The sequence below is a fragment of the Cornus florida genome, unplaced genomic scaffold (genome assembly GCF_030987335.1).
Source record: "Cornus florida cultivar Cherokee Brave unplaced genomic scaffold, ASM3098733v1 CherokeeBrave_3.0.0_Hap2_Chr10, whole genome shotgun sequence".
Taxonomy (NCBI): Eukaryota; Viridiplantae; Streptophyta; class Magnoliopsida; order Cornales; family Cornaceae; genus Cornus; species Cornus florida.
This window is the reverse complement of record NW_026775580.1, coordinates 111,417,151-111,437,489: the sequence shown is the minus strand read 5'-3', so window position 1 is coordinate 111,437,489 and position 20,339 is coordinate 111,417,151. Positions and strand designations below refer to the sequence as shown.

Sequence of the window (20,339 nt, the reverse complement as noted above, 5' to 3'; positions counted from 1 at the left end):
TGGAATAATGTGTAAAAATCATGTACAGTAAATGGTCCTGTTGGAATAATTTGTAAAAATCATGTACACTAAATGGTCCTGTGTGTTCGGGTTCTTTTCTGAGACAATTTTATCCTGGCTGCGTAAAGCAGTTTGTCCTCCATTTGTTATTTTGTTAACTATGTTCATACTGACAAGTGCCTATTAGTAGCCTCCCTTTACTTCCTCAAAGCCATCGTGATAGCATTATTGTCTTTATGTTTTTGTTGAGTTGGTTTATTACTCTTATAATTTTTTATTTTTATTTTTGTTAGTGGCATGGTAAAGTTCCAAAGGATTTAATATTTGCTTCCAATGCTAAGTGAATCATAACAGAGCCTGTTAAAAAAAATTCATCACAGAAAATAGATGTCTCCCTTTATTGTCTGTTTCCATTTCTTTCCAATTTTTTGGTGGGGCAAGCTAGAGAGGGCCTAATATATTCGTAAATGATTATTTTCCCAGAAAGTGTTAACCACCACCTCCAGGGCTTCCGGAAGATTAAACATAAAACGGAGTGGCCAGACTTGCCATCCTTTGCAGCTGCATGAGGGGACTGGGCACGATATCATTAACATAATGGAGAGAATTTACGCATGTAACAATCAAACTCGTGTGATTTTATTGTACATATTATTGTACACATGAAGAAGATATCACAAATGAAGAACAAAACAAAAAAAGTTGCGCAAACCAAGGCATGCAATATTTATACACACCGAATTTTCTGGCGTACTATATTTGTACACTCGGAATTTCCTTTTTCTTTCTTCTTTCCTCAAAATTCACGAATATGTAGAAATAGAAGTAATATTCTTTACATAGATTACCCAGGCAACGTTACAACCCTAGATGCGTACTTTTTATGTTTGCCCAAAACTAACATTTCCACTATTAAGAAAACAAAAAACCTGCTTCAGATTTCCTCTGGAGGGCCGGGCATTTGTGGCATATTTACAGATAAATACCAGTCGTCGTCGCATCTCCGACTTAGTAATACATATTTCACTGAAGGACTTCCCATCATCAAATAATCCTGTTGGGATTCAAGCTTGATAAGTACTCAAAAGCATACACAAAATATCCATTCAAAACCAAGAAAAGAATAAGAAATGCTGAACCCACACAGGATACAGGTACATACCTTCTTCACTGAACAAGGATGTCAAGATTGCCAAAGAAACACAGATACTAATATCCTCTCCTGTAAACAGAGCAAACACAATGCAATGACTCCATATTCCTCCAATTTCGCAGAAAGGGGCAAAAAAAAAAAAAAAACAGTAAAGACAGATTATTACAAAGATGAAAAATGGTTACTTAAAAAGAATGTGAATGATATCATTTGGAGAAATCCTAAAAATATCTCACATTAGTATTGAAAATAGAATCGTACAAAATGTTAGCAATCAAAACAGCGAAAGGCCTCTTTCAATTGCCATCAAAGGCAAAATGGAAGTTTTCTGTTCACATTAGATGTCATGAAACCTGAAGTCTCGGCAAACCAAGTCATTTTAAGATTGCAACTACAACAGACAAGGTAAAATACAAGAATATGCTTACCATTACTGCAGCAAACTAGAAGTTTATTCCTTTTTCTTAGGTTCAACTTTGCAAAATTCACTGCGGAAGGGAGATTTCTTAACAGAGAGAACCTGTCCAATTTTGAGCTCTGGCCACACAAAAATAATAATAAATAATAACAATAAAAATCCAGAGGAAAACAACTATCAAGGGGAAACCAATAATAACGTTGCATCAATAGAATAACTAGATCCCAAAAGTTCCTCTCACACACCACAATTGGAAGGTGCAAGTATGCTTCAGCATTCTCGAGGCAGACAGAGATCGGCTCCTTATCACAGTTCAATATGCTATCGACATTAGAATAATTGACAGCTGCAGCAAGTAATATAAACCGGAGTCAGTGAAGTGGAAGAAAATAGAAAATGAAGTTTTATGGCTTACATAAAAGGGATAGCAAAATAGAAGGGTAGTAAAAGATGAAGTAAAGGCCAGCACAAAGTCTGCAATCACTAACCATTAAGCACTACCTGCTAGTGGATTAAAAACATATGTAGGGTTCTTTCTAAATTAACTTCAAAAGGTAGAAAAGATATGGGCAACTCAAATTCCTTATATATCTGTATGGTAGAAAAATGATGTTTCAGAATCTGACCCCACTACCATGAGAGAGGAAGGGAGTTCTTACAAAATTCGATGAGTGAAGATGTTAAAATTTCTTTCTAGGGAGGAAGAAGACAGAAGACTAGTGCCCAAACCACATCACTAAAATCACTACCAAATTTTGTATGTCCTGATAGTATTGTTATCAACATGAAACTTCGGCACTAAGCATCACGTGCAGCCCAATGAGGCCACCATTATCATTAGCTCCCTCACTCGCCACCATCTTTAGTTCCACCACACAACCACCATTGGTGACCACCACTTCCCCCACCATTGCCCCTTACAGTCCTTCTATGGCACCTGCACCGCAATGCTACACCACTACCTCTAATGGTGCCTCCTCCATTCATGTCCACCACAATCCAGACGACATTCCCCAACCCGTAATCCAAAGAATGCAGTCAAAAAAAATAAGTAACAAGGCCACTTAATTTTAACTTGTATATCAATCATCAAAGAAACAAACAAACAAACAAAAAAGATAAAAGATTTTTAATGAATTCAAGAATTCTGCAGAAAACAAGAATGTATAAGCAATAATACCATGTTGAGTTGCACCAACAGCAAGACTTGTTAAACCCAACAAAGATATAGTGCAACCGTCACTGTAGGACTTCCCACTGTTTTTGATGCCTGAAATCTCAAAGTCTAATGGTACTTCAATAGAATAATGACAAGTGTGTCTTGACAACTTGGAAGGCTTGACAGATAGCTGAGGAGCATTATGTCCTCTTTGTGCACGGTATACCCTGTCCTTTTCAACAATATCAGCTACTTTCTGGTTACACAAATGAGGTCCTGAATTTATAAGATCATAGGCATGATTCCAGAAAAGCTTAGGTGATAAACCCCTGGTCCAACTTTCTTCATCATCTCCAGCTCCTGGTATATAATTCCAGCTAAATTCTGAAGTAGTCCTTTTATGAATGCCACTTGTGGAGGAGGCAGAAACAAGTATGATAGGTGTGAAGTCCCAAGAATCACATTCAGGCACTTCATTTAACCATATGACAGTTTTTTGTGAAATCCATAGTGGCCGTAATGGCTTTTTCAAGGAAGACGCAAGCGAGGCAATATCTGCTCCACTAGCTTCCAATTGCATAATCCATCCTTCCAAGTGATCCTCAATAGCTGCTTTCTCTGTTTCAGGCACCCAGAGGGGTAGATGCAAGGAACAATCCCATTCAGGAGAGACTTGTTTAGTATTTTCAGCAAGTGGATCAGAAGTATCTAGCTCCTGTTAAAACACATGGACCAAATAGAGATGCATATGAATATGTTTATTTACAGTAATGACAATGCTCATAGAGGATGTGACATCCTGAGAACCCAATATCATGGCAAATTTGGTAAATTAACATAAATGCAAAATATAATGTGTACTTAACACAAATTACAGTCAGTGTAACCCTTCATATGTAGAACTTAGAGCATGAATATGAACTGCACTCCACAGATTTAATTGCATACAAGCAAAGTTGTCCTTTGGGATATGTGCCGACCAGTAGAAACCATGAAAAAGCATAAAAGAACAAAAAGAAATGTCTTCCACTAGCTAAGAGAAGCAAGTATTCTTTGTTGGTATCTGTTAGATGGGAAAGACAGACTAGGTATAGACGTAACCCTTTGGCATTGTTTGCAGAAATTGACTCAACCCCACATTCTCATACTTAAAAATAAGCTTTCACCATATCACCAACCAATGAACCTTGCTTCAGTCCCACTAAGTCAACCTCTTAAAATAGCAGGAATTCCTGCACTTAAATTGCAGTTTGATTTCTGACCCAAAGCACCTCAGGAAAATCCTCCATCAAACAAACTACAATGCCTATAGCATAATAAGGAAAATGGGGATAGTATACAAGAAAACAACGTGTAATTTTGGTAAATACATATTGTAGTAGAACTCACATCACCTGGAATTCACAATTTTCTGCCGATTTTTAACTGCTCCATATAACTCCAACACCTCAATTTGGTTTATGGTTTTATCACCGTGCAAATGTTAAATGGCTTCACCCTTTCCCCATCTTTTTAGCATTTAAATTAATACTGCATTTAATTTAATACCCAAATCTCTAAATATCTTGCTTTCCTGAATTTCCAGAAACTAGTTTTCTATATTATTTTTAAACTCAAGCCTAATACGATCCATTTCCATCTACAACCCCTTCAACCTTCTTTTTTTATTTTTTATAAGTCTGAAACCTTCTTTTTCCCAGAATCAAATGTACAATGCAAAATAAAGAACTGTGCCACAGACATAAACCCAATCACCAAGTTTAATCAAAGATACAATATCTGCTTCAACCACGTAATGTGATCATGAGAACTAACACTAAGAGAGAGAGAGAGATAGAGAGAAAATAAGAACATCTCGGTTCTATCATCAGGGCCGGTTCAAATCTTAGGCCACTGAGGCAATGGCCTAAGGCCCCAGCATTCATGGTAAATGTTTTATCACTTGATGTATCTTTCTTCATTTTTAAAATAGATTCTTTATAAAAAATGCAAAGTTAAATACATAGAAAAATGTGATGAAATTTAAATTACACACACAATTCTTAATTCTATTACTACGCCAATGTCATGTTTTTTCTTATTTTTTAAAAATTCTTCTCAGTTGTTAACAATAACATATTCAAGTGACTTAAAACAACATAAATTCTTGAGTTTGCAATGTTTCCAATAACAAAGTTAGGATTATGTTAATTCAAATTGTAATTACAAACTGAGAAAAACTAAGCTGCAAAGAAGAGGATGCAGTGGCAATAAGAAAAAAAATAGCATGGTGGTACAAAAATTGAACTCTCACCAAAAGATTCCATTGTAGTAGAACAAAAGGGGTAGCCATTACTAGGATCCAAAACTAAGACCATCTCTGTCAAAGTCTTATTGTTCCTACTACTTTTTACTAAAATAATTTCAAGTAATTTTCTTCGTGCTTGTCACTCATAATTATATTATGAAAAACTTGCATTGAGTTTTCTGTTTACATTTTTTTGTTCTTCAATTTCAACTGAATAAGTCTATTCTTACTGAAAGTTACTCTTTTCATGCTATTATGTTCACAGTATAAAGTGTTTAATTTGATGTGCTTTCATGTTTAGTCCATGTAATATATATGCATCACATGTTGACAACTTTTTTTTCCAACATGAATTTTTATGCTTCTATTTTGATGACTAAGAAGAGGAGTTAAAATTACACAAAAATTTACAAAAAATAATCATTTTTAAAGGCCTCATTTAGTGGTCTCGCCAAAGGCCTCAAATTATATTGAGCCAGCCCTGTTTATCATTGAACAAGACTACAATGTACTAAATTTGAGTGTCAATCTATAGCATTAGATTTTAGTTACGTACTACCTTAACATACAAAAGGACAGAAAATGAATGAGAACCCTTCAGTTAACAGGACTATGGCATATAAAATTTGATAATCAATCTAGCAAATTTCATTATAGTTACTACCTCCATCGGCATCCCAGCTCCATGCATGTTCACATAATTCAAAATTGCTCGATTCAACACACATGTCCAAATTGGTATTGTCTTAGACATACTGTCTGGAAACCTCTTCCCTTTCCGAGTTGAATCAACAATTATGCAGCCTCCCTTCTGTCCTACCCATTAAAAAACAAAGAAAAACATACCCTCTTAATATCATCACTAATGCATAATCAACACACACAACAAATCCCACTGATTAACAGAAATTCTTTCAGAATTCATCACATACAGGTTAGGGAGAGCAGGAGTGGGGAGGGAGGAAGACATCCCATAACTTGCATAACTCCAAAAGGCAAAACAGCTACTTGCATATTATTAATCCAATTGACATAAGCAAACAAAACACAATATCACAAACCATATCCAAAGTTTCTTCCCGAGACCATCTCAAAAACTTATCATGAAAAGGATATATATAGGTTAGCGCGAGAGAGCACTAACAATTTAAAAGTAATTAAAAAAAAAAAAAAAAAATTAAGCAATGTTACATGGACTCTTTAAAAAACTAACTGAATTGGATAATTAATTATGAAAAGACTAAGTGATTGTCCAATTAAGTAGTGAAATATCTGTGTCGGACACATATTACACACAAATGGGATAGAGCATGTGTTTCAGGCTTTTGGTTGTACACCATTTTAATTTTAATTTTTATCATCGTCCTTAGCTTAATCCCATATTATCGTTTTTATATTTTTTTAAATTTTAAAAAGGACACGTGTTAACTTGTCATTGTGACAGATCACTGATTTGCCCCCGCTGAAATAAATAAAAAATAAAAAAAACTCCACTATTGCCCCTCAACATTTTGTTAAAGATCGGCCCTCACATACTATTCTGGAATATGGGTCCATCACTGCCCAATTTCCAAAAGAAAATAAAAATATCAAATAATAACAATATTTAGCAGTGTCCTTTTAATTTCCGGTTTTTTCGGATTGGACCATCTTGCCCCAACACCCCCTTTTCTTTGCAGTCCATTGGAAAGATTTAATTACATAATCAATTATCTTTGAACTAATAAAAACACAAAATCTCCATTGTCCAGTCAATAAAAAAATTTCTTTTAAATGAAAACACACTTCAGATTTCAGAATCCAGTATATACACACATATGCATTTAAATATATATATATATATATATGTACATAGTTTTATTAGAGATATGTGGTACCTACCAGCGAGAAGGGCGACGTGGAGGTTGAGTCGGGAGGTGTTGAAGGACCAATTGTTGGTGTGACCGTCGGTGGACTTGAAATAGCAAGTAGAGTGGAAATTGGAGGAGTACCAAAGACCACATCGGAGGTTGGCGAGGAGTGGTAGTTGGGGCCATAGCTGTGCGATCTCTCCGACGAAGATCGAGTCCTCGTAAATTGATCGGAGTGAGTTGTACACACATGAGTTCTCTTTCTGTTTTATCGTTCTCGCAGCTTTGTATATGCTCACCGGCCTCCCCCCATCCATTGCCAAGCGTACGATCGATTGATTTCTAGGGTTTCACCGATTGTAAAATCAGTCAGTGTGTACTCAGACGAGACTAGCTCGGCTTTGTCCCTTTGGTGAACTTTATGTATTTCCACTATGACCCTTATTTAACTCATAGGACAGCTTATCGGTAAAAGACCCGACCCATTTCCACATATACATCACGATCCGTAAAGGGCCCGACCCATTTCCACATATACATCACACCCCCTCAGAGAAGGTCTTCCCTGTAGCCGTAGATCTCAAAACTCAGCCCATCATCATCTCTCACTACAATTCTGCTTCGGAAACATCAACTTTCCGGCGATTCTCGGCTAACTTTCCGGCGTTATTGCCTGCAAATAAACATCGAAGTGCTCCATTCAATCTTTTGCTGGTTATTCCAAACTACATTTGTTACTTCCTTTGATACATATATATCATATCTATATAAGTGTGTGTGTGTTTATCTATGTTAATATTGAATCATTTGATGGTCATTTTAACTAAAGTCAGCTACTTATATGGTTCATCTTTGTTTATTTTATATGTTGTTTAGATTCTAATTTTTTTTTTTCTTATTTAAATTAATGTGTAAGCAGTACAGTGAACTCAATTTTGAGATATGGTGGTAATGGTAGTGACATTGATCTTGTGTGCCTTATTGGGTGCTTTACTTGTAATCCCGCGATTGCGAAAATCTGGTAATGGACCTTTTTTGTCCTCATGCTTTTTTCCTTTAAAGGTCTGATTGTAGAAGTTCAAATATGAAATGACTTGCAATATCTAATCTATTCAATGTTTGTTTTATGGAAATCTGTACAATGCAGACCAGAGCAAAAAGAGCCAATCAATTGGTAACAATAAGGTATGTTTGATAACATGAAGTTCATATATTCTATTTTTCTTTTTCTTTTTTTTTTTTTTGAACATTTTACTGGTTTTGCATCTCAGTTATTTACTTGGAGGAATAAACAAGAGCATTAAATGTATAGATGTAGTTATATACATACGTATTTGTGGCTTCATACTCGAGAAGAGGGATTCTAAGAACTCTTATAGCTTGCAAAAGGCTATCTTTTTAATTTGCAGTGTGTACTTTTAACAGGACTGACTTTGTGTATACTAATTTGATTGTTGGTTTATGGCATTTCTTTCTAAAGGAAAGTTGAAAATGCAGGCATATATAAGATATTTAATTACCTGTTTATAACCAGAAAAGTAGTGTACTTATGTATGTTGGAAAAGTAGAGAGGATCAGCATTGATGAGTAGTAGTTGGGACTGTTATAGTAAGCCCCAACTCCATTCCAAAAGCAAAAAGGAGTGTGCAGTAGTGGTTGTGATATCTGCACGGTAAAGACACCGTTGACGTTTCCAGTTAGCCAAAAAACTAAGAAACTGCACTCAAAGGGCACATTTTAAGAATGATGTAGTATCAGCATTGTCATTTGATTACATATTATAAGAATGAATGTATGTCAAAATGCCTGAAATTTTAGAGTTTGGTTCATTTTTGTGATATAGAATGCCAAAGTATAATGATTTTACGTTGTTCATCTTGTTATACATACCCCTGCTTGCAGCTCTAGGACAGTGCTACATCGAACTTTGATCGCTATATATTATAATGAAATAGATTTTTTTCTTCATATTAGTATAATTTTTTTGTCATTCTGGTGATCAATTTGATGAGTATATCATTCATATCGATCGCCTCTATTTTCTTGTTTCCAGACTTCAGTATTGTTTTCCTCATGTTCTTTTTTTGCACTTAGGCATCAAAAACATATACTAAGGCTGAAGTTTCCTTGCATAACAAGAGGACTGATTGTTGGATCATCATCAAAGAAAAGGTTCGTCAAATCGCATATTTTGACACTTGATTTGAATGTTTAAAAGAAATAGTGATGTTCATGTGGTTACGTCATTGTGGTTGATTTGTTACTGTTTCAAAACAACTGTAGGTATACGATGTTACCTCATACGTAGAGGAACATCCTGGAGGTGATGCCATCCTAGCACATGCGGGTGATGATTCAACTGAAGGGTTTTTTGGGTAAGCATCTGTCGAAGTAGTTTTTCCTTGTCACCACTCATTTTGCAGCAATAAGAATGCCCTTTTTCTGTTCTAAAATTAAAGATCAAATGGAAATAGAATCTTTCTTCCGGCGATTCATCAAGATTACACAACTCTGAACCATGAGATAGGATCGTCCTCTCAAAATTATTATTCATAACTGCTTTCAGAATTCTCAGAATTTATTTTTGTTCCCTTGCTTTTGTATTTATGCTTACAACCTATTGCATTTTTGCTTGTGTGACAGGCCACAACATGCTACTCGAGTCTTTGACATGATCGATGACTTTTACATGGGAGATCTGGAAAAGTAATTACAACCATCTGTTTGTATTTAATTAATAGAATTGTATCTGGAATATTGTTTACATTCTGGTTCATCCTTTATGAACTTTCTACCTAGTAAGAGCTTATTGGGACTAGTTATCTCTTCTATCCCTCCATATATAATTTGATTGAGTAGGTTCATAGCAAAGTTTGTATCAAGTAAATTTTTTATGTGAAAATGCCATAGCTTGGAGCAGCATGATACATATGCTCATCTTTTTATTGTGTTTTGACAGTTCCATTGCTACAGCCATATCCTTATATTAACTTTTTGATGCTTTTCTGTATAGAGAGAAACAATAACCTAATGTTCCAGGTAATTTTATAGAGAAAAATTAAGATAGATAAAGTCATAAAAATAATGTTGTTATTTGCTGAGTGGAGTTACTTCTGTCAGAGTAAGTAGCTCTGCCATCGGTTCTTCAACTTCAAGATTCAATTCATTTTTTGCTCTAATTATCTTTTTCATGAAGGAAAAAAAATTGAGAAAAATGCGGAGAACCAATTTCAATAGATGGGCAAGCTGGATGCCTTACAGCTTACACACTGATAATGTTTAACAATGGATTCGGCTCGGATGCTGGTTTTAAACATGTCACATATAAATAACAGTGTAGAAAACAAATGACTAGGGTTAGGGATGACCATAGTGCAATTTGATTAAATAAAAAATAAGAAATGAACCCAATCCTACCTAACCATCACTAATCTGAGAAAGTATTGGGTACCCCGGGAGTGCCTAGAATATAGTATCCCAAGCCAATGGATAATTGTTATTATCTATTATCAAGGAAAATAGAGAGTTTTTATCAGCTGGAGGTAACTGGTACTACATAGTAGGCACCCTTGAAAAAAAAAATCCCACTAATCCAGGGTTAGTTTGGTGCATGCACATATTGCATTATTTTCCAGTCATATCTATGATTCTTCTATTACAATGACACTTGCATTCATGTATATAATGCAACTTAATCGACTAAGTCTACTCATATTTATACAAAGTTTTTGGTTGAAGTTTATTTTGCCCTCGTAAAGTTTTTGGTTGAAGTTTATTTTGCCCTCGTTCCCTCTTTAGATGCACCTTACAAAAAGATTGAGAAATTGTGAGGTATATCTGAAACGGCCATCTCACCAACTCTCAACTACATCTTACTCTCTATCGCATCCAGTTCAAGCTATTTTTTCTTTTTCTTTCTTTTTATTAGTGGAACATCAGTACATTACAAGCTTAAAAGGCTTAGAAGAAACCTATTGTGGGATTGAACCCCCCAACATTTGCCAAAGCACGAGGACTGGTAAACATAAATATGACACTTCTTTACTTGGAAATAAGCGAAGCATTGAGAAAACATCTCAACCTTCTCTTCAAAATCTTTAAAATTGATCCGTGGAGAACAAACCCGCCTCTTTCTCCCAATAAGCTACAACCATTCTCCAATTCCACAAGAAATAAAATTTTAATTTTTCAAAATTGAACAACATAATCCTTCCAGTGTTTTGATGGGAACTAATTCCACAAGATAGTGCTGATGGCTTGAAACGACAGTGTATTGCTCACTTTCTTAGCAGCATTGAATGGAGACCTAATTAATAAATTACAGATAAATACAAATTACAAAATCGGCTCAGAAGGGAGGCTGAAGCTGAATAATCAATTGATGGAATGAATCAAATTACAAAATCAGCCCAGGAGGGAGATTGAAGGTGAAGAATCAATTGATGGAATGAATCGAAGAATGAAGAAAAAATCCTAACACCTAAATAAATCAAAATCATCAATCGGCCAATTATATTGGAGGTTGAATGTTGAATGTTAACTCCCCAAGAACTTCTTCTCAAGTCCTTGTTAGAATCAAACCTCGAAAGGAAGAGCAGATGATCACAATTTTTTGTTTGTTAAAGCTCATTCCTAGACATCAAATTTCTTGGGCTGACGCCACTGAGCGAGACTTCTTGACAAAGAGCCGAGAAACGAAGCTCTTGGTGGAGCTCCTTTCTTCCCGTATAAATGCTTTCCTCCCAAGTCTGTAAATTTTGGACCCATGTCCTTGCTTCTTTCGATCTGCACGATATAAAAATTCCTAATGTTAGAGAGTAGTGAAACAACATGCACAACGCTCATCTACTTATATGATTCAACTTTTATAATAAAGCTCGTTGTCTCTCTCTCTCTCTCTCTCTCTCTCTCTCTCTCTATTGTGTGTGTGGATTCAGAACTATAAGGTGTTTAAAGCCATATTAGAGGGTGGATATCAGAATTCGGGACATGCACATATTTATGTCCTTCAATCAATACCTTTTTGTTTTAATTATGAGCTAAAGCAAATTTATAAATCTTGGCATAGTTTGCAAAATGGAAGTAACATTGGAAGAAACTCATTCTTAGAATACAGAAGGCCTCATCAAGCATACCATGCATATCTTCCCATTCTTCAAGTGGTAACGGATGCTGGACCAGTCGATAGACTGCGAAAAATGTGAACGTATAGCAGAGACTGGGTATAAAAAATTATCCACCAGCATTGCAATAAATACCTGATCCATTGAACAAACTTCAACTTAGTAACTACTAATCAGCATCCCAGCTGCAACAAACTGGATGATAGAGGGTCTATTTATATAGGGGACTTTTTTACTAAAAACCAGCTCATATTTACTTTATTCTTAACAAATTCTAGCTCAAACATTAATTCAAACATCGTTTTGAAATTGCACTTGTTTAACTGATATGATGTCAAATTCACAGAAATAAACAAAGGATATTTATGAAGGGTTTTAGAAAAAATTCACTCAGCCGTAGAGGCAATTACAGATAACTCTTGAAATTTGAAATGAAAAAATGGTAACTCGAATTATTTGTATGGACTCTTTCTGCTTAATGAGGAGATATATATATATATAAACTTACAAGGCACCAGTTGTAAGAACCAAGTGATAGTGGAGGTGCCTCAGGAGATAACATGTTGCACAGTTTAACTTCTACTCTTGTCAAGTTCCACATCGAAAGAAGTTCTACAACAGTGCATATAGCTAGGCAGCCTACTAGGAGTAACCCTGAACAAAACAATTGATAGAACGTAAGAATAAGAATTGCAAATATAAAATAGGCTTCATCTAAAAAGAATGACCCCCAAGAAACAAGACAAAATCTAACAGGAGCTAGTTACAAAGATGCCTTCTTTTTTCTTTTTCTTTTTTTCTTTTCTCACAATTCCAAAAAAGAAACAACAAAGAAGACACGCATGCATTAGTTTTTCACTTCTGGTTGCACATCCAAAGCGCTTTTTTCTTTCTCATGTGACAATTGAAAAATTACTTAATACCCCACATTTAGTGACTAGCACAAGATTGCACAAAAGGATGGAACCATGCACTTTGAATAAATTATCAAAAACTATAATAAGGACATGAATCCAGCAAAGAAACCATGATACTTTTCATATCTAATAAAGTTAAGCTAGCAATCCTATTGATCACACTCCACCATGTTCTGTTTAAATATTCCTACTATGTTCCAAAGGTCGTACCATTACACATTGTATTCAATTTGCAGTGTAAAATAAGTAGGATATGCTTTGTTAGCCTGAATCAGGATTCTGCTCATTAATATCTTAACACTGATACCCACAAAGAAAAAGTAGTGAGCTCACCACCAAAAGGAAATGCTGTTTCCTCAAGTGAATACCCTTTGGAATGAATTCTTAACGCTGCTGCAACATGAATCACAGCCATAATGTATGGTGCTACAAATCCCCATGATAGATAGCAGTGGACAGAAAATAATGCACGATTCATCACCCAATTAATCCTTGTAGCATATGATTCCAGAACAAATGTCTGCTTCCTCAAGTAATTCCAATACCTACAACACAAGTAAAAATGTCAAACATGGGATCGTGTATGACCCTTGTGTTGCAGTGCCTGTATTCTATTAAAAAATTTATGGCCAGCACATATCAAACCTTGAAAAATTAAGATCGCTTGCAAGGGGGTGAGGAAAAACAGCTACTGGTGGCGATGTGATAAGCCTGTTATGAGCCCCTAGAAAACAGAATGATGAGGTCAGCATAAAAATGAGCACTTTAGCAGCTAGAGAATGCCAAATTCTGAAAACTAAAATTCCATGCAACAACTCACCACATAATGGTGACTATTGAAAACAGAAGAAATGCAGGCACGTGATTCTGTCAGACCAATAAATGTAGGCCTTGTAATGACATGAATGTAACTACAACCAAAAGTATCCACCATGCATTGGATATAGTCTATATAGTAGCGGTCCACCAAGGACAGCAATTTGTGTTCATCATCTTATCTTAAATGACTCAATTTCAGCAAGTATGACCAAACCAGCCATTATATAGTAGGGGAGTTGAGAATTAATACTAATAATTTTCATCCAGCTACATGCCACATAAATGAGAATAAAAATTCAAATTGTTCGAAATATGTAATGAAAGTGTCATTCCATTTACAACATCTTCCTCTATATGTTCTCTTTTATATAGACTACAAGAAAATTACACCCAAAATAAAAAATAAAAAAATCTTAAGGTAAATATCTATCAACTCTTAAAATAAAAATTTAGTGAGAGTTGGTAACTTAGTAAATAGATCAGTTCATTGGCCTGAGATTTTTGAGTGTGAGTAGAAGGTGAAAATATAATAAACAATGGCTTCAAGTCTCTTAAGTCTAATCAGATCTGCTTACAGAGGTAAAGCAGTGGAATTTACCAGCTATAGCTGCAAGAGTCATGTCATCAGAGTATCCCCCATCTCGAAGTCCTGTAACCACCCCATGATGGTCATTTCTAAAATCATCTGCATGCATCTGAAAAAATAACATATAAAACAATATGAACATAACATTTCAATTTTGCGCTTGTAAAAAGTTGGTAGCAGCTACTTACCATCATGCACCCTCCCCACAAGAAGAAAGTTCTTCCACCAGTAGCAAACCCCATCGAACAAGGCTGTAAATAAATAATATACACCCAATGAATTGAAGAATATTGTAAAGTGTAAACGAGTAAGCTAAATAAAGCATAAATAACCTATAAAACTAACCACCTAAAAGATTTCAAACAGTATCACTCCAATAATAGTCAATTCTAAATATGCTACAATAATTTTTTACACCCAATGAATCAACTCAACAAAACCTAGTCAGCTAATCCCAACTTCATTTTGATCTCTTGGTAAAGGTAATTCCATAACATGCCAAATTAATTGGTAATCTGTATACTCTGTTCCAAAGAAGCATAGATATGGACACAGGACATGGAGATGCCCACGGCTAATATAGAAATAAATTTTCATTTATATACCTACTGAGAAAGACAATTATAGAACTTTAATTATGTTAAAAGTCTATACTAAAGTTACAAAATTTAGAAGATGAAGCTATTCCAATGTCAAAAAGGATATGCTATATTTTATACAATATTACTATCCTATCTTGTCATAATAGTTATGTTCGTCATTAACATGTGTTCAATGTAATTTTTATTATTATTATTTTAAAGGAAAAAATAGTTTGTGGGATGTGTTGTCGAATGACCGAAATGTGTTGACTAAGTATCCAAGGTTTGTCAGCCAAGTTTCTGAAATAATAAAAATTATTTTTAAATTATGAATACGGCCATGAAGTGTTAGTGTCTGACACGGACATGGCACCTTCATGGAAGTGTCAGTGCTTTTTAGCTCTGCTCTAACTGCAATTCAAATCCCAAGTTTTTAAAAGTTCATCATTTCGAAATATGAAACTTCACGGAGTTGTAATCTCTTATCATGCTAATGCTTCGTCATAACTCAGGAGGAATTTGGTTGTTTTTCAGTTCAAGAGAGGATTAGCATATCTTTGAAATTTCAATTCGTATAATTCACAATCTTGTAGAAAGAACTGGTAATAAAACATTTGTTTCTCTCTTTACTTGTACTAAAAACACATTTCTTGTAAGTCTTGTAATAAAATTTATTCTACAATATCTACAATGGATAAAAATACACCACCCCAGAAGTTGGGGAACAAACAGCACAGCATGGTATGTGGGAATATATGTATATGGACAATGAATGAAACTAAACGGGGAATTCAGTTGCTGAAATTACCATATGATATTCATAAATACAGTAACTTCCTAGACTTCCAGACGGTAAATCAAGAGGGTATCCAGTTTGAATAAAAATCTGCAATTCATTTGCAACAACATTAAGACAATTAGAGTAGAAAAATCTAAGCCAAACTGATCATAACCATAGACTTGAGGAAATATTTAAAAATAATATGTGTTGGTAAATTAAAAGCATGTTTTTACAAAATCATACCTTGGGATTTTTTTCCATCTCAGCAGTGAGGGCTCCAATTGTACCAGGGTGCAGCCTCACATCATCATCTAGGAATAATACATACTTGCAGTCCTTGTGCATTCTCTCCACCCCAACCTGCACAAAGTGCAACAGTATATATGATGACCAATAAAAAGAAAAAAAGAAGAATAAAAAAGACAAAAGATTTACGATTCCACAAAACAATATAATCAACAGACACTAGAAGTATAAACGGGCACTCAATGACAAACAAAATTTTAAGTTGTGATACCCATTTCCATTATAAGATTATATACAACTCAGACCTATCCAACCTCCAGTGCAAACAAATTTATCAAACATGGGTAAAACAAAATATATATACATATATATATGCAGTATGCACATTGGAAAAATAAAGTAAAATAACATTAGGTCTATGTTTGTCATAGGCAAAACCTACAAAGTCATGAGCTTGTTGCTTACCAACTGATTGTGAATTTTTTGACTACAAGTCGTTGAAAAACCAGCTACTAAAACCTTTGCATCAATATTGTCCTGCATCCGTTTGCACAAGACAGGAAGGGAAGTTAGGTTGAAGAAAATCAAGTCTCTTGCAAATTAAATGAGATGTACCAACAAAAATAATTAACGATTCAGCATGTGATAATTACTTGAGATTTACATCATGGCAGAAACCCATAGGTTGAGTCATAAGAAAGCAGCTCTATTACATTGACTCCTTTGTGCAAGACCTAGGTATAGGAACAGGTTTATATGTTGTTGACATGCACTTGGCATCTATATCTGATAATTCAAGTTTACTACATAATTGTGCCAAAAACTCTCTTATTATCTTTCTTTTGTTTCATTAATTGTACCATGTTTAATACTCTATGCTATTAGGAAAAAAAAAAAAAACTATTTTACCTATAAAAAAATATTTAAAATATGAATATTAAAAATGGTTGGGTCTTGTATTAATGGATTTCAGGATTTTAAAAAATCCAATACTTGCACAAATAGCCACAGCTAACACATGTACCCACGCCAATTCAACATTAGAAGAAGAAGAATTTCAGGATTTTATAAATCCAATACTCACACAAATAGCCACAGCTAACACATGTACCTACGTCTATGTGGCATTGAAAGATCGAACAAGTGCCATCCCCATAAAATCATAAAGTTGCATCAATATTTAAAAAATTAAATAAATTACAAACAATCATGGTTTCAAAAGAATATCTATATAATCAAGAAAAAAACGAAATTAGTAGAAAACAAATCTTCATCGTAAGACAAAGTGCTGTGATGGGACAATATATACCTTAAAATCTGATAGTAACCGAGTTACCGCACGGTAAGCAGGATCTTCTGTACTTTCCACCACAAAAAGAAATTCTAAAGGACCACCATACAGAGATGTGATCTGCATTCAATCATTCATGAACCAGAACTATAATGAGGGCTACAGAAGTTTCATGTTTAACTAAAAAATCTTGTAATCTTGGAGTCATGGTATTCTAAATCTTGTAATCTTGGAGTCATTGTAAAGAATACCATGACAAGATTACAGAAGTTACATGATTAACTAAAAAATCTTGTAATCTTAAAATCTCAACTAATTTGTAAAGAATACCTAGCAGGCCTTGTAATCTTGAGATATTTAGTTAACCAAACGTCATGGTATTCTTTACAAATTAGTTGAGATTTCAAGATTTTGTCTTCATGTCCGAATGAATAAAATAAAATACTTATCCAACGGGAAGGTGCATAAACTGTCTCTTATCTTATGCATGCATTTAATCATTAAAACGAAACTTGTTGTAAACTTGTAATAACCAAGGAAAAACAGAGATATCAAAGAAAAGGCAACCAATTAGTTTTGTTCAACTCTTTGGAGAATCTTATAGCTAGTATGTGTTAATAAGTCACCTGACTTCTCCAATTGTGTAGATTGTGCTCTCCAAACCCTTTCAAAGGCATTACAACTGTCACTCTTGGCAGGTTGACCTGATTAGAGTGCTCAAGGTCATTGATATCATGACTAAGAAACGCAAAGCTATTGCCACCATTCATACTATCCTTCATCTGTCTAATCTCTCTATTTCTGTTAGAAGAAATAAAATATTATTGAATCTAAAAAATTAATGTGAGTTTTCCTACCAAAGTTTATGGAAAGAATAAGTAAATGCGCTGTCACCACTAAAATCTCCAAAGCTCGATACCTGACATAAGCAGCAAAAGCCCACCCAAGTGCAAGAGTTAAGCATATGAAATATCCCTACAACACGAATAAACTCAGGTTATATCACACTAGAATGCCAGAAAACATGGCCAAAAGTAATACAAAGAAACCAAGATATAAAAATATCACTACAAAGTAAGATGAGTTAGACAGATAGTTTGGTCAATTAATAAAAAATCATTAGCAGAAATCAGATCAAACAAGTATATTAGATGTAAATGTAAAATAAAATAAACCTCTACTGCAAAGAAGGAACAAAAAAAATTAAGGTGCATAAATGAAGAGAAAATACCACAAAAGGTCAACATTGTATCATCTGATGTGGCTTGAACCATTCTTCTACATCAGGATCCTAGGGCATGAAGTAATTATAAACCTTAGAATTAATGCTGATTCCTAGCATTTACGAAATGATTGAAACCCACGTAACATAACAATGCTACTCCTATTTAGGATTTTTTATCTTGTGCTAATGTACCAACAGATGATGATCATGACACTTTTGTAGGCAGCAACTGCTGTGACAAAGACAAAGGTCTTTAGCATTGAGGTCTCATTGTCAGTCAGTTCATAGCCATTTCATCCACAACTGTTCTTGCCAGTGTGCTTATCACATCCATTGCCAGGAAAATCCGGAAATAATTTCAATGACTAAAAGAATCAAGATTTAATATTAGCGGGTACAACCTACCTTTACAAGAATACTCGGATTCATAAAAAATCACTACTCATGCACCCATACTTCGACCCAAAAGGAAAACACTACTCAACTTTTACTCATGTGCTTTTCTCAATTTTCAAACTCAAAGCACACTTCCGAGCACAAACCAAACTTCTTAGATCCTTTAGCTTATTCACTGTCTCATCAAAGCCACTAGTAATTATGCCTATATTGACCACCTCTGGGACACATTGTTTGGTTTCTTTACAGCTTAGTGATTTTGTTAGCAATAAAAACAAGAACTTAAAAAGATATGCTACTTAATGTCCTAAATGAATGAAAACACAGCTTCATCCTATAAGTTAGTTTTCAGTGAAAAGATTACATAATTGAGCCACAATTCAAGCATATATGATCTTTGTTATGCCCCAAAGTCCTAATTATAGTACAACGAAACCTATTTTTCCCTTTTAACAGAAAATATATATGTTGTAATCACAAAATGTCGTGTCTTATAGATTGAGTTCCGCTGATCAAAACTTCATGGAGTTAATAACTTCATCAATCCATAATATATAAAGTTTCCCAACAAAAATGTAGAAAAAGGAATTAACTTTTTGTGCTGTGAGGTCACAATATCAAACATAAAGTTCAATAGAAACTAAATCTCTAATTGGTTGCTGAGAAAAAGTGTAGGCAAATTAAAAAAATAAAAATAAAAATAAAAAAAGGAAAATGACCATTCCACACCCATAATTGTACTTCAATACAATCAGTTTACTGAAGAAAAAATAAAACTGGTTATCTCCCCTTCAGCCAAATCTTCTCGGCAGCCAAACACATGCCTAATTCACAGATCGAAATTATGCCCAATGAAAAAACAATCAATGAAGTCTGTATTTTTCACTAACAACATAGAAATCGAAGAGCCGAACCTGATACTGAATAAACCTGGCGGGAGAGCTACAACAAGCTTTGCTAGCAGAGATAAGAAACACGTCTAGAGAGTCGAATGACGACGACATTGTTTGTATATGATTTAACGTTCTCTGTGTCTTCTGTCAATGTGTTAGGGCAACAATGAGACAAAACATGCCCTATATTTCAGTAGATATTAAGTTTCTCTCTCTAAATCTCGTCCTTCCTGTCAGATCGCCATGGAAGGAGAGAATGTAGAGAGAGAAAAACAAAAGAGAAGGAAGAGATAGAAGGAGGTGAGAAAAAGGACGAAACGAGGGAGACCGCGTAACTTTTATAATTCGAAGGACAGGGCAGCGCTTTGTAGATACACCTGGATAAATGAATCCTAGAGAGAGAATTCTAGAGAGAGAAGAGGAGATGGACTGACCGTTATCTGGGCAAAAAGGTTTGATGAACTGGCGATTTGGACTCGTCTGAGGTGGCACGTGCGGAGTTGTGGATCTTGAATGAATATGCCGCTTTATGATCCGAATTTCACACTGCCCTTCTTAAATTAAATTTAATATTACCTAATCCTACTTGTTTTTGTTTTGGTATTAGGTATGTA

The 20,339-nt window shown here is 34.7% G+C and overlaps 3 protein-coding genes across 7 annotated transcripts; 1 reads left to right on the top strand and 2 right to left on the bottom strand.

The window, feature by feature from the left end:
- Positions 1–617: 617 nt before the first annotated feature.
- LOC132277162 (tRNA A64-2'-O-ribosylphosphate transferase) lies at positions 618–7,307 on the bottom strand. 3 transcript variants are annotated; one of them, XM_059778914.1, is made up of 7 exons: positions 6,899–7,307; positions 5,682–5,833; positions 2,752–3,445; positions 1,817–1,917; positions 1,582–1,690; positions 1,163–1,261; positions 618–1,054 (listed from the first exon to the last, which is right to left on the bottom strand). In XM_059778914.1, exons 1-7 carry the CDS (start codon positions 7,182–7,184, stop codon positions 882–884), a joined length of 1,614 nt encoding a protein of 537 aa, XP_059634897.1. In that variant the 5' UTR covers positions 7,185–7,307; the 3' UTR covers positions 618–881. The 3 variants fall into 3 exon arrangements, with proteins under 3 accessions (XP_059634897.1, XP_059634898.1, XP_059634900.1); XM_059778915.1 differs by having other exon boundaries at positions 1,163–1,222; positions 6,899–7,305; XM_059778917.1 differs by having other exon boundaries at positions 5,682–5,828; positions 6,899–7,021.
- Positions 6,962–9,794, top strand: LOC132277164 (cytochrome B5-like protein). 3 transcript variants are annotated; one of them, XM_059778921.1, is made up of 6 exons: positions 6,962–7,102; positions 7,787–7,888; positions 8,015–8,052; positions 8,962–9,039; positions 9,151–9,242; positions 9,511–9,794. In XM_059778921.1, exons 2-6 carry the CDS (start codon positions 7,810–7,812, stop codon positions 9,575–9,577), a joined length of 354 nt encoding a protein of 117 aa, XP_059634904.1. In that variant the 5' UTR covers positions 6,962–7,102; positions 7,787–7,809; the 3' UTR covers positions 9,578–9,794. The 3 variants fall into 3 exon arrangements, with proteins under 3 accessions (XP_059634904.1, XP_059634903.1, XP_059634902.1); XM_059778920.1 differs by lacking the exon at positions 6,962–7,102 and adding an exon at positions 7,349–7,558; XM_059778919.1 differs by lacking the exon at positions 6,962–7,102 and adding an exon at positions 7,349–7,581.
- A 1,234-nt stretch (positions 9,795–11,028) lies between these two features.
- LOC132277161 (uncharacterized) lies at positions 11,029–20,133 on the bottom strand. Its single transcript, XM_059778913.1, has 14 exons — positions 19,747–20,133; positions 18,131–18,186; positions 17,838–18,012; positions 17,230–17,331; positions 16,386–16,457; positions 15,918–16,034; positions 15,702–15,779; positions 14,501–14,563; positions 14,325–14,421; positions 13,553–13,631; positions 13,241–13,452; positions 12,499–12,644; positions 12,003–12,125; positions 11,029–11,652 (listed from the first exon to the last, which is right to left on the bottom strand). Exons 1-14 carry the CDS (start codon positions 19,834–19,836, stop codon positions 11,500–11,502), a joined length of 1,563 nt encoding a protein of 520 aa, XP_059634896.1. The 5' UTR covers positions 19,837–20,133; the 3' UTR covers positions 11,029–11,499.
- Between the last annotated feature and the right edge of the window lie 206 nt (positions 20,134–20,339).